The sequence below is a fragment of the Vicia villosa genome, linkage group LG2 (genome assembly GCF_029867415.1).
Source record: "Vicia villosa cultivar HV-30 ecotype Madison, WI linkage group LG2, Vvil1.0, whole genome shotgun sequence".
Classification (NCBI taxonomy): Eukaryota; Viridiplantae; Streptophyta; class Magnoliopsida; order Fabales; family Fabaceae; genus Vicia; species Vicia villosa.
Window position 1 is genome coordinate 125,831,909 of NC_081181.1, and position 16,898 is coordinate 125,848,806.

The following is a 16,898-nucleotide window of genomic DNA, read 5'->3' on the forward strand; positions in this document are numbered from 1 at the left end:
GTATCGATACAAGTTCTTTCGAATAAATATTGATACCTGAGAACCATTTTACTTTCGTAACAAGTGTATATTATAAAAATCCAGGCTTGTAAAATAAACGCGATTTGAATTCTCATAAGTAACAAGTCAATTACACGGATAATTTAGATTTAGGTCTCATGACCCTTCATCCAAATAAAACTACTAACTCATGGTGAGAAATAAAATCGAAGATGCAATTTGTATGAACATGATTATAACAATAACATTTATAAAAATAAGGAATAAGATAAATAAAACCTAAATCAAATTGCAATAGTTAAAAAATAGAATCACTTGCTCTAAAGGGAGACTTTTCTTACAAGAGTATTCTAAAAGCTCCAAAATAATTATACGATAAAAGTTAGATCCTTGTTCTGTTTTTTAAAACTAATTAAATAGCCAAAAACATAAAGACAGAGAAATCCTAGACTTCAAGGGCCATCAAAGACAGACCCAAAAGGCCTCAAAATTCTAAAACAAATTTTCCCTGACGGAAAAGGAAAGAAATCAAGACTTGCAACGTGCTCTTGTTACGGATCGTAACATACATTATGGGTACCCATAACAGGGCTCTAGATTTTGAAATGGAGCGTGAGACATCAAAAGGAGGCCAGGTCTAGGGTGCATTACGGGCAGTAATACATATTACAGACACCCGTAATGCAATTCTAGATAATGTACTAGAGCAGAAAATGTCTTCGCGCGATTTTTCGTCTTTCTTTCAAATCTCACCTTTTATCGCTCGAAAAATTTATTTAAACCTGAAATGAAAAACAACAAACCGAAGCATAAAACATGGAAATGAAGGAAAAGACGATAAAAAGCGGTGAAAAAGCTAAAGAAACAACAGACGAAAGCAATGTAAATACCACTTATCACTCTCTATGGACTAGAATACATTAAAATTTGTCAAATGATGTATTTATTTCATTTGTAATTCAAATAAAATAATAATAAAATCTTCTTAGTTATACTCAGACATAATGAACTCTAACCTACGTGCAATTTATTTTCAAAAATAGACTTCTCCATATTTGATCAAGTTCAATATCAATCTTACATTGTTTAATATAAATCATCAATTAGAACAAATTAATATCTTTTTTCAACCACCACAACACCAAAATGGTGGTCAATGTTGAGTATCTTCGTTTGTTAGTCAATAATGATGGACATTTTACTTCACTAACATGCAAATATAAAATGACGACGGAACCAAGCAATTGGGCTCGAGTGATAAACGAGCTACTGCTAAGGACGAAGGTTCGGGAAATACCAAATTCGATTTTTGGTAGGAACAATACTTGGCCAGAGCCACGACCTCTCGGCACGAACTAACAAAAATGATGACGATGTGTGAATCATGATCTCAATAATTGATCAATATTGTTCCCTGAGACCTATTGAGTTAGGTTCTTGAATGTTTCATGAGATTGCAGTGTATATGTTTGAACAAGAGAAAGAAGTAACTGATTTGTCTGTTGTATAATTTATTCACAATTTATGGTTAGTGTTGTCATATATCATGTTTATCTGGTTTAGTGGAGTTTCTAAGTTATGTGTGTTTTTCCAAGCTTTGTTTGAGAGTTTGGAAAAGAAGGGAGAGAGAGATTCGAAATTTTTTTAGAAAAAGATTTAAAAATAACTTTTGTTTAAAATGATAAGAGAAGACTTATTATTAAATTTTCCACGGACCTACTACGGCCACCTGTAGTGGTGGCTATAACCTGTAGTCGTGCCCAAATCACCCTCCCATATACAAACCAGGGGCCGGCTACGACCACCCATTGTGGGTGCTACAGCCCGTAGCCATGCCCAGAAACCTTGTTTTCACAATTTTGTGACTTTAACCAGCAAGGCATCTATGATTCCAATACAAAACTCAATGTAAACATGTTCAGGAGAAAAAGACCAAAGATCGTGTCAATAAGAACATGCATCAATTCTCATATGGATAATCATGGTCATTCAACGATTCACATGCCATGAAGAACAATCAAGCAACTCATTATTTTCTCCATCTTTAATCAAAGAAAAACATGTTTCAACATAGAGTAAAGGCAAAAAATTGAATCTTACACAACATGCAATTACCAACATGCAATTAAAAACAGAGCCTTATATATTAAACTATGGCAAATTCTTGGGTACCTTTTACTTTTAATTGAGTACAATACCTTAGTGTTAATTGATTTAAAATTTTAACTTTTTAAAACTATTTTAAATTCGAACCTAGATACCTCAAAGACACTATTTGCATTGTTTGATTCAGTTCTCCTGCAACGTATGTTCGTAACTTCGTATAAATAACTAATTTGCATTGAAGTTCTAAAGACCAAAAAAGAGTTCAGTCAACTACTATATAAAGAATCAAAATTTAAATCACTTGGTATACTAATGCTACTATATATGTGTTTATATTATTTACAAACCCTATCAAATCAATGCCATTAAGACTCTAGACAGTATAGTAATATCGCTTCTCTCAGGTGTTTCTGCAAAAAATAGTACTAATCTGAATAATACAACACTTAACGTCTAAAGGTATGCTCAAAAAGTGGCCAAAAGCAGAAAAATTGCCACTGTAAATGCTAAAGCAGGTTTTATCTTTAATGAATGACTAGATGGTGTTACTTCAGAAACATTAGACTGGTTAGATGTTCTTTCAGGATTCACAGCCATAGCAGGAGAAACAGCAGGAGCGTACGATCGGTTAACAGGTAAACTCGAGAGTTCATCATAACCTGATAATAACATAACATGACATCATTTCCCATTTAACAATAACTTATGAAGAAGTAAAGGACAAGATGCTATATTCTTAAGCATAATAAGGTGAATTATACTCACAGTTAGATTCTCTCCAACCCAGAGTCATGTTCTCGCGATCGAAGACTATACGGTAACCGGTCATGAAGTTTTCTGCATGTAAAGAAACATAATGATGATCAATGTTGTAATTGTACTTATTAAAAGCTTTAATTCGGTTGAAATACTCACGTCCAATGATATTCAGATTGTTGCTTTTCAAGACAGCCAAACAAAGAACATTGTTGTTACTATCCTGAAATGAATACAAAATGAAGCATTTATGAAGTTAAGAAGGGTGAAAAACATTATATACCAATTTCAGAATAAAAAAGTTTCTAGAAATCGTGCTCGTACCCCGTAACTAACCATCATTATTGGCTCCGTGACAAAATAATTGTCTCCACCTTTCATCGTTAGGTTAACAGTGGGAACTTGAACTGTTGTCTGGTTTGGGCTGCAAACAAAGTTGAAATTATAACTACATTGCAACTAATACACTTTACAGTTGATTACAATGAGTGTATGATACGCTCTACATAGTCAACATAACAAATCTTAACTAATTTGTAACTAACATCAACAAACTCGAATTGTATCTAACAATAAGTTCTTAGAGATCAATATGAAATGAAAAAAGAAGAGAATTCTCTTAAAGTTATAATCACCTGATGTTATAGCAGTACTCAAAGGGAAGATCATCGGATTCAGAAGCCGAATGCCTTTGGAGTTTAATGTTTGAATCAAACTGCAAAAACAACATAAAAAATTAAGAAAGGAGGACTCAAGTGATATGAAATGAAACTTTAGTTACCTTGTTGAAAAATTATAATTAATTAAGATTACTCACATTTTGAGTAATTTGCTTATAAGCCGGGTTGTTTAGGTATGTAAATGAGGTTCCAGTGTCAAATATTGCATTGAACTCGAGATCAGTAACATTTCCTCCCACAATAATTTGGGTGACAGTAATGTTGTAAGTCGAACTGCAAAAAAGTGCCCATATTAATTAAAACTTCAAAGTAGACGCTCGTCGTTGTTGAAGTTTAGAATTTGACTTGTTTCAATGTTTTGCATAAGAGTGGCCATTTCGTGTTCGAGAAAACATGAAAAAAGAATCTAAGAGTAAGATATATAAATATATTGTATACTATTACTAGTAACCACTTACTGCGATGGCCAAATGTTGAATGGTGTTTTTCCTTGGTCCAGGCTATTATTATTATTATCCCCAAATGTGATTCTTCCATAACCATCATCACCAAAACACATTGAAAAAGAATTCGAAATTAGCCCTTGTTTGGCTAACACACTTGGAACAGATATATCACTCATTCCTAATCCAAACAAGCCATCTGGAGCAGCCCCAGTCAGAAAAGCACCAGTCTGAACTTGCCCACAACTGCAACATATTCAATGACAAATACAATTATAAAAAACCAAGACCAAAAACCAAAAAACTTGATTATATAACTAAATTCACGACGCGACAGAAATTTAGATACTGAAAACTTACCCGAAAGTAACAAGCGGGTTAGTCTGTTTAGTTTGATCACCATGATCTGTAATTAGATGCAACACATCTTCCACCAAGAAACCAGAAGTTGAAGTATTTTCTGATAGATATTGAACTTGATATGGACAAGTGCCACCAGATGAAGAACAAAGTGCCGGCTGCCCACATAAGCTGCTATTGCAGGCAACATTTTTACTAGTGGATGATCTCTTATTATCATAGATATTAAACTCAATTTTCTGCAAACAACAAAGAAAATATCATTAAATCAAAATTTCTACCAAAAGATAATAGACATATTATCAGAGCCGTCTTTGCAGACATGAAAGCCAGACTACCGCCCAGACCCAAAATTTATCCTAGTTAACCGTAGTCCGTAGCAAATAGGACTTCATCAAATGTTTAATCCGCGACTAATCTAAGGAGAGCCTCCAAAATTTTGAGACGGCTCTCGATATCGATATTATAATAATACAAGATTTAACTATATTATACCTGTCCTGATGATGTCTGTAGACCACCATGGACACATTTGGTACAATTGCAAGGGAGCCAGAACAAGTCACTTCCAGTATCCAATGCAACAAGAAACCACGAAGACGGTGTTCCAACAGAAACATTTGCAAAATACAAACTGAATTCCAAATAGTCATCATCAATATATTGAACAAGAAAAACAAAATCAAATTGAAGTAACAGAAAATTGAAAAAAAAAACTCTTACTATCCAAAGGAGGAAATCTGGTAGGTGGTGTTATCGGGAGAAAACGTAAGAAGTTTCTGATCAATATCACCGCCGTCTGCTAGGCGGCGAGCGTGAAACACGCGGTCTCTGTGGGCCATAGCAACGTAATATTCACGAGTACCCTTGTCAGGTAGGTTGTCAATACCGAAAATACCCTTGACCGGTTCGGAATAGCGATGGTGGATATCAAAACCGAATGAACTTGAAGCATAGCTTCTATGTGATTGTGAAATAAAACATAATAATAATAACGATAATAACAACACTAAATCCATGAAAATGTTGATGAATTGAGTTGAGTTGAACTAAATTTTTGATGTGAATATGTGATGAGTTTTCCTCAAAATATGTATGTATATGGTTGAGTTGAATTGAGTAATACTGTAATAGGTGTGTTTTGTGCGTGTGGAAAAAATGTTGAAGAAAGATGTAAGAAAGTTGCGTGTTTAATTATGAAACGTTCAACATATGATGGATGATAATTTAATGTTTTTTTCTTAATTTGTGATGAATTGTTGCATGGAGGGATATGGAGAAGATACCGTATGTATTGGTTTAAGATTAGTCAAAAGTGTTTTTTGTGAAGCGCGATGGGTGTTGATTTGGCGAGAGGTGGGTCCCGGAAATACCATGGTTGGAGACTTTGTTTGGTTTATATTGACTTCTTCTATGTCCTGATATTATTTATTAGTATTTATTTATTTAAGTTTGGTGAACTAAGAAAGTTTTGCTGGTGAAAATCGGTATTCAGCGGTGAAGAAGCCAACTGCGGCAGAAGCATCCAGTTGAACTTTAGCCTTTTACTAGTCAAGTTGTTTAGTACGACTCGGTTTCAGTTTTTTTTTTAATGATTTTAAAATGTCATATATTTTTGTTTAAAAAAGTTTATACGTTAATAAAGAAAAAAATTCAAATAAAAAAAGTTTATAAGTTCATAATTTAAATAGAAAAGTTAAAAAAGAAATATTGAATATGAATAGAAAAGTGTTCTATTTAATATTTATAAGCAAGTGTTTGGTTTTATTTTCAAAGACTGTTTTAATTCCTAAACCAATATTTTTAACACAATCAGGAAAAGGAGAAACGTTAGCCTATATATTACTATTACCCAGTGAAGGATAAATTCAGTCTCTTGGAATTACAAAGTTAGTAGTTTGAATTATCAAAAAAGAGAAAGAGGAATATAAATCACAAATAGAGAGAATTAAGAGAAACTTAAGGAAAAGATGATTAATATTACACACAAGTCAGTGCATTCATTCAGGGAACAAAGGAACACATTTAAATTAGTTTTTTTTTTTTTAATTAAACCAAGTACTTGAGTTCTAGTGATAAAGGAGTTCTTGCTAAAGACGTAATCCGAGAATATCGGGTTTGATTTTTAGATAGGAACAATGTTTGGCTAGTGCCCGTATTTTTTGGCACAAACTCTGGATTACTAAGGCTCTTTCCCTTAGAAACCAGAATGCAAAAGTAAAAAAAAGTGCACCCTATGAATTTCTACTACACTCTAGTAATTGTTTTGGGCCATATTTCCAAATTAACAAAGCCCATATCTGACTTGGTTTGGGCCATTAACCATATAGGAAATGATATTATTAATTAGCAAAGCCCATATCTGACTTGGTTTTGGCCATTAATCATATTGGAAATTGTTTTGGGGATTGTTAAATGCACCCTATGAATTGCTACTACACTCTAGTAATTTTTTTAAAATATTTTCAAATTTCGGGGATGCATTTTCGGATGTATCTAAAAATTACAAATCACATTTGTTTTTGACAACACCTTAATCTGCCTTGATTCTGGAGATGCATATCCATAATATACTGAAACACGCATTCAAGAACACAGATGCAAATTGATGCATATTAAAGTTAAAATTAAAATTGATAACTTAAAAGATGAAACATTACATAATTAATCAAACATTACACAGATGAAACATATTAGCGTCGAAGTGGACGTTACAACATCCTAACAATATCTTCGACAGATCTTGCTATTTTTGCATCAAGCTCAATCGGAAATTTGTTTTCGTAACAAAAAAATGTATTCCACATAGCCCATACATCTACAACAGTCTTGAGCTTGAAGTTGTTGAACTTAATGTTCCATATGTTGTTAGTTGAGGGTGAACGGTAATAAAGCTTCATAATTTTTTGATTGTCGCCGTATGGTATGAGTTCTTCTAGTATGCGTTCCAGATTATCAAGAGGCGTATACTCAGGAAATTGAGTGCAATCGATGGCTCCATTGTGTTGAAATAGACATATCAAGTATTCCAATTGACATTCATTATGATGTAATGTAATGATGGAAAAAAAATGAAATGAGAGTTCATATTTATATAAATTCTAGGCCAATATGAACCTCATAATTTCAATCTTGTCCAGGGAATGGTTTGAAGATGCATCTTCGGAACCACCTTGTTTGTACCAAATTGTCTGAAGATGCATCTCCGTAAACACTCAACACTGCAAAAATACATAATATTGAGAAGTAAAACCTATTTTGAAGAGAAAAATATTGAAATTTTGGTAAAACTTAAACGTGTGTTAATTTCTTTAAAAATGTATATATTTGACGTCATCACTAGTAATACAATATTACATACAAACACTAAAATGAACTTAAAGAAGTATCGTTGGCTAAATCTATATCTATGGGTGGTACCGCCTTTGACTTTTGTTTATTTGAGTCTCTCAATCTTGCTCAATTTTGTGAACTTTTGCATCCTCTCCAAAAATGATCTGACCATGTCCTTGCTTTTGTGGACGAATGAGTTGTCCACTCTGGATACATTAGTTGTATAGGGAATCATGGTTTTAAATAAACTTGAACAAAGTGTCGGGACTTTGAAAGCCACCAGATACACATAATACGATCATTTGGATTTGGAGGTGAGGCAGTGTGCATTTGAAAAAATGTTTCCAAGAAATCGTATCTTGTAAGATCAATATATATTATTTAATTTGCACTTGCTATAAGATGACCCTTTCACAGGAACACGTCCATTTATCCCTCAGTGTTGGTCCACTAATGCAAGGAACAAGATATTCATAAATTGTGTCATAATTTTGTTTTGACACATATAGTCATATGTATGTTTCTTTATGCCCCATTAACTGTTTTATCATTTGTTGGCAGATAAGTGTATGATCCTCTTCTCCTTTACCGAGCAAAGCAGAAACACCTCAAAAACAACATTTATCGTTACTCCAAACACTAACGATCCGTTCAATGTATTAGTGTATAAAAAGGGGCATCTCATCTATGAATTTAATTTTTGGTAGAGGTGGTGTAGGAGGTGGTTTACTACCGCGAGCTCTTTTAAAAACACTTTTTAAGATTTTGGAATAGGTAAATTCAGAAATGCTTTGTCAACATGTTCAAAATAGGATGGTGACCGCATCATTGAATTGTCACTCTATGTCGGTTTGAACTTCTTAGGAGCACCTTTTGTTTTTATAGGTTGAGACAGTGGTTTCAAAACAATGTTTTTAGATAATCAGTTTTCCTCAATTGCTCTTTGATGTGGAGTTTCATATTGTAATCAGCTTTAAAAATATCTCTTTTATCACTCCTCATTCGGTCAAAATAGATATATTCAATTTATTGTCCTACATCACACCATCATCATAAAACCTTATACTTTTCCAATAATTTTAAACCTCATTCATTCGTATCAACCTATCAAGTTTCACTTTTTCCAAATTATATAACCACATAGGAGCCCTTACATTTTCCTTAGTGAGAATAATAAAATAAGAGAAAATTAGGAAAAAGATTAGAATTAAGAAGTTTGGAAGAACGTAGAAAGAGAGAAGAACAAAGAGCTAGGGCAATCCCATTAGAAGCTTATAAAAACCTTCAAACCAAGGTAAGAGTAAGGTTCTTACTCTATAATGATTTGTATGATGATGGATGTGGTAGAGATTAAGTTCCATAATTTTATATCTATGTTTGTGTGGATAATTGGGTTTTTTTGAATGTGTTTATGATATTATGGTTTATGTGTGATTTCTGTGAAATTGGTGGAATTGGTGTTTAGATATGAATGATTCTATGATGTTGGTATTAGACTTGAAAAATTGTGACCTATTATGATTTTCTAATATGTAAAATATGAGTTTTTGGGGTTTGGAGGGAACAAGATCGTAGCAGAAAAAAATAAGGATACCGGGTTTCTGATAGGTATTGAACTTGATATGGACAAGTTCCACCAGATGAAGAACAAAGTGTTGGCTGCTCACATAAGCTGCTATTATAGCCAACATTTTTACTAGTGGATGATCTCTTATTATCATAGATATTAAACTCGATTTTCTGCAAGCAACAAAGAAAGTATCATTAAATCTTATTTCTACCAAAAACATAGTAGATATATTATCAGGGCCGTCTTTGAAGACGTGACAGACTACCGCACAGACCTAAAATTTGTCCCAGTAAAACCGTGACTAAATAAGGCTTCTGTCTCAATTCATAAACAAGTAAAACTTTTGTTTGTTTTGTCATGGCTAAACATTGGGATATTAATGAGTACAAGAGTTAACTATACCTGTCCTGATGATGTTTGTAAACCACCATGTACACATTTGGTACAATTGCAAGGTAGCCAGAACAAGTCATTTCTGTAACACCCCCTTTTTAATACCCCAAAATATTTAACATATACTCAGAGAATAGCATGCATATAATTCAAAAGGGCGTCACATCGATGTTTTAAAAAAAACTAAAAGCCTTTAAAAACTGACAGCATTTATCTATACAACACAATACACCTGGTCATTTTAATAACATTTAATATAAAATCACAATTTAACCTGGATATGCATTTACAGCGGAAAATATGATACTCATGTGATTCATAATGATTCATGTCCCATACCATGATCATACATCGACTAATGGTCTCAATTCAACATAAGATAAAATCAGAATGTTTGGCTTATGAGCCTCTCAAAAGGACAAGCAACCAACAAAAGTTCACAAGTCATAGCATAATACATGAGCAAATATAACATGAGTTCAATACACCTAATCTACCCAGTGTTACATGACCAGAGCATCGACTCACTACCTAGTCTCCAATAACCAAGGAAGAACCTCCGGCTAGGTCACACGCGGCTACTAAACTCCAGGACCTGCATGTCGCCAAACGAGGGCAACATTAAAACAGAAGGGTGAGAATATGAACCATTATGAAGAAAGTATAACGGAATACAATGGTTAAATAAACACTTCAAGTAATTAATCACACTATGTATAACCATGTAGATAATAGTAATCAACCCATATTTCACATGTTATCAAGTATACAACAAACTTAAAGAGTATAATTTTTCAATTCTACTATTATATTCTCAATTTACATACACAACCATAATTATCACATATTCACACATTTAATCAAATATGTATTCAAACCTCACTCGTTTCAATTATCGAACTCATACACATATCATAACTACATCAACTTCACATATATCATTATCGCATAATTTTAATGTGACTCAATGCAAGATATGTGACGCTATGCATGTGGTACCGAATTGTGAACCCAAAGTTTCACCGCCTCCCGATTCAATATCTAGAATCTAGGCCACGCTTCCGATCCGGACAAGACCAAAGCCCACCAAAATGTAAACATATAGTTTACCGCTTCCGATTCACTCTAGAATCTAAGCCTCGCTTTTGTTTCAAAGCAAACCACCTTTGTTTCAAGGCACACCATGACATGAATGTATGTACAATGTTAACAAACATATGCAATTAAGATCATCTCATCAATCTTAACTTATCGCATACCCATAATAATTCAACTATATGAATTATATATCAAATTGTACACAACATTCACAACACATTGATATCAATCCACATAATAGAAACAATATTCAATTATGATTCACCAAAATACAATTAACACTAGCAAACCATACTATCTCATGTTAATTCATATCGTAACAAAATATAAGAATACACTTCTAAACCAAGTATCAATTCATTAGTATTTGGTCAAAATACAATTACGGTCAACTTTCCAAAATACCATAAGTTACCGACAACCGAATAATCAATTTCAATACTTATTATAATCCAATCAATTATACTTATTGAAATTAATTCAACTATTAAGTAAATCAACTAATTAATAATTACACTACATTAGTTCCAAGTTTCTAATTCATTTTCTATTCCAAAAACTAACATTTAATATAAAAGATATTTAAATCCACACTGTTTCGGTCGGTTCGTAAAATAGCACAATTTCAATAAAATAACATTACCACGTTAATCTACTAATTAAACTTAGCTACCACGTAAATTTTCATCAAATTCCAGACAACTAATTATACTGCTTAATTCGGCTATTTCGATCGAACGGAACTACTTTGCATTTCATTTTGTTTTCTAACTGCTACTGTTTATCAATTCAATTATTCTAATGTCTTCAATTTATTTCATTTCACAATGGTAGTCCCATTTCTATTATATATGCCCTTAAATATATATGCATTAAGTAACAAGATGAAACATGGAAACATCACATGTATGAACCGAAACAAAACGAATTAATAGCACAACAAAATATCAAACAAAATATTAAAAAAAAAAGGAATAATCCACTGTACAGTTGAAACAAATCTTAATTTGGAAATCCGCAAACAAAACAAGGCAATAGAAAATATAAATAAAATAGAATGATAGGATTCTCCTTCATTATCAAATGGTTACCATTTCCTCATTCTGTTTCCAAAATTTCCACTATGCACAATTATTATTCCTAATTCAATTTTTAGTTTCCATCATTCTATGCCTGCACAGTATATGATTCAACAGCAACACAAGCAAATGATTTTTTTATGGATTTCAATCAACAAAACCCCTACTAATATTAATGCATCCATTGACCCAATCATACTAACCCATTATAATAGGGATTCTCCCCCTTACCTCTTCAACGTGCTTCAAACCCTAGCTTTTGCCCCTTGTTGTTTTTCCCCTTTCTTCCTCTTCCTCTTCTCCAAAATGAGCCAAAGTTATGATACCTCTACCTTCCCAAACCCTTACTATATTATTCATATTGGGTTTAACCCATATAATTCCACTTCCTAACTAATTAGGTCCAATTGATGAAATAGAGTAGTTCAAATAAATAATTATGCTCCAACAAATAATATTATTACCCTTAATATTATTTTCCAATTAATCCAATTAAAACCGACTTTATCTCAATTAACTAAAAATCCGATAATAATATTATTTCTAATATTATTTCTCTACATATTCTACTTTATTAATTCTTCAATTAGCCGAATAAATTCCAACTTCACTTTGTCGCACGCTCGCGAAAAATGAACAGAGTCGCCACCAATATATTTATCCCATAAGGGAAAGGAATATCAGAAAACCTAACAAAGGAAGGAACAAGGTCTTGCGACCAGAGAATCTAGGTGCGGGAGTCGGTTACGCGAGGGGAAGGTACTAGCACCCCTCACGCCCATCGTACTCGATGGTATCCACCTATGTTTGTTTCTATCTAAAGGGTGTGTATCTATGTCTATGTCTATATATGCGAATGAATGCAGAATGTAGGGAAAATAAAGAATTGTACTCGCACGGGCCCTACCCCGCTGCCTACGTATCCTTTTCAGGAATCAGAGTTACCGTAGCTCGGCTAAAGATTTTCTGTTTGTTTTTGTGTTTTTTATTGGGCGGAGTCAACGCTCGCGTTCTTGCACAAGGGGACAGCCTAGGATGCAATGGAACGGAGATAACGATGCCCTTAAGAAGAAGAAAGAGATTGGTTTGTGTCTTTTAGGGTAGATGAGTGATGAACAGTACCCAATACCGGGCCACTCACCACTTTCTCTACTTTGCTTTAGTCTGAACCATTGTTAGATGTTTTAAGTGTTTTTGGTTGTGTATTTTTTAAGGGGAATTTACTTCACGATTCGAATCACATAAAATGTATAATGATCGAGAAGCAGATTAGGGAATGAATCCCACTCGCTTCCATCCCATTATGTAATGTTTGAGAAACAGATTAGAGAATGAATCTCACTCATTTCTCTCCCATTAATTAATGTTTGAGAAACAGATTAGGGAATGAATCCCACTCGTTTCTATGCCACTAAGCGATTGAGAAATAGATTAGGGAATGAATCCCACTCATTTCTCAATCACTTTCTTAATGTGATTCGCATCTTCCTTTTATTAATGTTTTAAAGAGTTGAAAAGAAAAAGAATGCAATAGGGAACTAGATCTAACATTCTAATCTATGTTATTCTAATCTACAAGTGGCCCTAAGGTCAAGGATAACTATCCTATCTCAATTCCTCTTAACAAAGAAGGAAGAGTCTAAGGGAACATGGCAAGCAATAGTAAGGAGTAAGCAACATCAAAGTAAGACATGAGAGGCTAAGCATGGAAACGAGAGAGAGAAGCCCCAAGTTGGTAGCAAAACAAGGGATTGAGTGTTCCAAATCAAATACAAAAGCATCACGGTATCATACAAAAATATCCACAAGAAGTTACCAAAGCATCGCATGCATCGTTACTTACCAATTAGCGGACGAACATCAATTAATCGAAGCGAAAAGCAAGTGAACACATGGTCTAAGCTTGAAGTCAGTAGCAAAGTCATTCATTTAGTTCCAATATCCTATGTTAATCTATATTAGTCAATTAGCATGAAGCAATACAAAACTCTAACCAAAACTAGACAACACTAGGTTAATACTAGCTAAACGGTTTCAAATTGTGAATGAAGTTAGAAACATGCAATCAAATGGTACAAGTCAGTAGCAAATAGCCTATACTAGATGCCTAAACAACCATAAAGTCATGCCAAGAAGTTCCACACAAAATTACGGGTCATTTGTACAAGTTACGGTGCAATCGTCAACCAAAAGCAAGTTATTTACATGTGAGAAAGAAAAATCGAGTAAAATGGGAAAACATGATTTAAAATTTTCAATTCCAGGTTTTAGGACCTCTAGACATCCCTAATTACATGTACAAAAAGGAACCAACATTATTGCATGAATGCATTTCAATTTGAGAGCGCAAACGTCACAATTGTCTATTAGAAACGCATGTTAATCGAGCCAAACAACACTAACCAAATACCAATCAAAACAAAGAATTAGGAGTTCATTTTTTATATACAATATCATGGATTAGTCTACAGCAATCATACCAAAATTGGTGGTTAAATTCCGATCCTAAGGTATTAAACGAAATCACTTTGCGAAACCTATCAAAATCAAGAGAAACATGAACATATGGGAACAAAAGATTTATTAAAAATAGTAAGAAAGTTCTAAAAATCTTTAAGAAAATACTACAATTATGTACACACAAAATCCTACTTAAAATCTATTTTTATTTATTTTTTATTGCATGGAAAAAAGATTTAGTGAGCAAAAATTGGAGAAACAAAGCAATTGAAAACAAAACTAAAAATCTGTCAGCCAGGGGTGCATTAGCAAAAAGGATTTGAACTGAATTCAGTGTTATTGGCGCATTTGGGCCCAACGAAAGGGGGCGCAAAAAACGGAGATGCTGATTCCCAGTTCCATTAAGTCCATTCCTCATTATTCTCATTTTATTGTAATATCATGCAGCATGTTATTTATTTTTTATCATATGGTTCTTGCATTAAAACGTGACATAACATGCAGCACACCACACCTCAATTGGTCATAAGTAATTTAAAGTCATAAAAGACAAAAACAAAGTCTTAAACCAATCATAGCACCCCACATCACTTGCCAATGATATTAATGAGACAAAAATGGAACAACAGACCAATAGTAACGCGCCACGTAAGCCGATCAGGGTTAAAATGCATGGGAACTAAGTGGCGGCCGGAGATGACTTTCAGTCGTCTTCTCCGGCGAAAACCCTACCGGAGCTTAGCGAAAAAATGCAGAAAATCACGTGGCCGGCACCAATCGACCTGTTTTCGCGCGCTGATTACAGATATGCTATTAGTTTCCCTCGATTCAGCCTCTAACTCATTAATCGAACACGTATCTAAAAGCCTTAGCGTAACCACAATCATCAGGATGCTGTACTACGTTCATAATCGTTCACGGATTTCAAAAACCACTATAGTCCTAAGAAAAACTGAACTCAGATCAAGAACACAGAGTATATGAGAGGACATTACCAACGCTACATGACTTATTGCGTATCACTAGCATGCTGAGGTATTCGAGGTACTTACTTGTTCAAATCTTGCGTTTGAGGCAGAAGAAAATCCTACAACTGCGAGCTTCCTTTGATGACGATGCGTATGCGTGAGTTAGATCCTTCAACGTGAGTCTTCAACCGAGAAATAAACTCGGTTTGGTTGAAGGTCCAGAACTTGCGAATGATGATGATGATGCCGGAGTTAAACAAAGAAGAATCTTGAAGCCGAGACGGTGATGGTGAATTCTTGGATCTGAAGCGTGGGAGGTGTGACAACGGTGGTGGTGTAGGTTGACGAAGATCAATGAAGGTTGTTACGGTGGTTGAGATGATCGGAAGATGGTTGGTGGTGTTGATGGTGGTTGAAAAAGTTTGTTGTGGTGTTTGGTGGTGGAGAGAAGAATGATGAGAGAGAGAGAGAACCGTGAGAGTGAAGAGAGAATGGGGGAGTGGAGTATGAAAGAAAAATGAGTCTCTTCTTGAATTTTGTGAAGGGTTTTGTTTATATATTGATGGTGCAAGATTGGTTATGGTGTGGTTTCATGTAGGATAGCATTCCTCATGCTTAGTGAGCAAGTTTGTATCCATGTGGTAACCATTCTCATGCCTTTCACGTGTACAGCCTTTTGCATGGTGATATGAGGAAATGCTTGGTGAGCCAATGTACGTATAACATGCTGCAGCTGGATAATTCAAGGCTCATGACTGCTTCTTGTACTCCACTCATGGTGCCCTCTTTGCACTCATGCATTTCACATTCTAAGACACCACTTGCACCACTCTTTGAATCATTGCAAAGAGGGCGTGGCAAGGAACTGTTTGATATCAATTTGGACCTCAACGGAAACTCATAGGCCTCTACAATTGGCTTCAAAGTCAGCACGCCATGTGTTTGATCAAATGCATGCGTGTGACTCAGGATTCTGGCTTGTGCTTCTGGAAGTGTGTAACATGGCAAGGGCTTGACTTTGAACATTCATAACTGATTCCATATTCAACCAATTGGCTCAATTCTTGTTTTATTACATAGAGGTCATGGCAAAGAGTGGAAGCATGCCAAGTTTGCTTCCATGGAATTTTTGTAGAGCTCTAAAATTGGCTTGAGATTTGACATACTATGTGCTCGATGAAATGCCAGGTCATGACTTGGTTTGTGACTTGAATTGTGGCCTAGATCAGATGAATTTTCAGCAACTTCAAACCTCAATATCTCTTGATCCGAGCTTCAAATGAAAAAGTGTCCAATTACAAAGTTGTTCTCCTCCATGAGGGGAACAACTTTGATGTTGAGAATTTTTCCAAAAAATGCCATTTTCCACGTGTAAATTGATGATGAAGTGGACTGCTTACCAAGCTTTGAAGTGCCAAAAAATTTCTAAGTATGAAAACTTTCCATTTTTGGCAGCTTTTTGTCAAACTCCTGATTTTATCCGTTCTTTGACTTTTCTTGACTGATTTTCTACCAAAAGTCAATATTTGAATAAATCTTCTGATTTTGACCCAAAAGTCAACTGTTCTGGTTCTCTCTGATTATTGATGAAATTCCCGATTAAATCTTTTCCAGTCAAATCCAGTCAAACGAATGTGTCCACATGGTCAATA

The 16,898-nt window shown here is 34.3% G+C and overlaps 1 protein-coding gene across 2 annotated transcripts; it reads right to left on the reverse strand.

Annotated features, from left to right (window-relative positions):
• Positions 1 to 2,397: 2,397 nt before the first annotated feature.
• Positions 2,398 to 5,626, reverse strand: LOC131646747 (aspartyl protease family protein 1-like). Of its 2 annotated transcripts, none has more exons than XM_058916711.1 (10): positions 5,069 to 5,626; positions 4,841 to 4,979; positions 4,346 to 4,584; positions 4,001 to 4,231; positions 3,680 to 3,815; positions 3,498 to 3,577; positions 3,199 to 3,286; positions 3,022 to 3,085; positions 2,872 to 2,943; positions 2,398 to 2,765 (listed from the first exon to the last, which is right to left on the reverse strand). In XM_058916711.1, exons 1-10 carry the CDS (start codon positions 5,362 to 5,364, stop codon positions 2,572 to 2,574), a joined length of 1,539 nt encoding a protein of 512 aa, XP_058772694.1. In that variant the 5' UTR covers positions 5,365 to 5,626; the 3' UTR covers positions 2,398 to 2,571. The 2 variants fall into 2 exon arrangements, with proteins under 2 accessions (XP_058772694.1, XP_058772693.1); XM_058916710.1 differs by having other exon boundaries at positions 3,187 to 3,286; positions 5,069 to 5,624.
• Positions 5,627 to 16,898: the final 11,272 nt, after the last annotated feature.

What these genes read in the sequence shown, in the direction of transcription:
- LOC131646747 (XM_058916710.1), bottom strand. Translation starts at nt 5,364, where the DNA reads ATGGATTTAGTGTTGTTATTATCGTTATTATTATTATGTTTTATTTCA. An exon ending in AACCCGCTTGTTACTTTCGG is followed by an intron (nt 4,232 to 4,345) that starts GTAAGTTTTCAG and finishes AATATGTTGCAG; the next exon opens with TTGTGGGCAAGTTCAGACTG. An exon ending in GGGTTGGAGAGAATCTAACT is followed by an intron (nt 2,766 to 2,871) that starts GTGAGTATAATT and finishes TGTTATTATCAG; the next exon opens with GTTATGATGAACTCTCGAGT.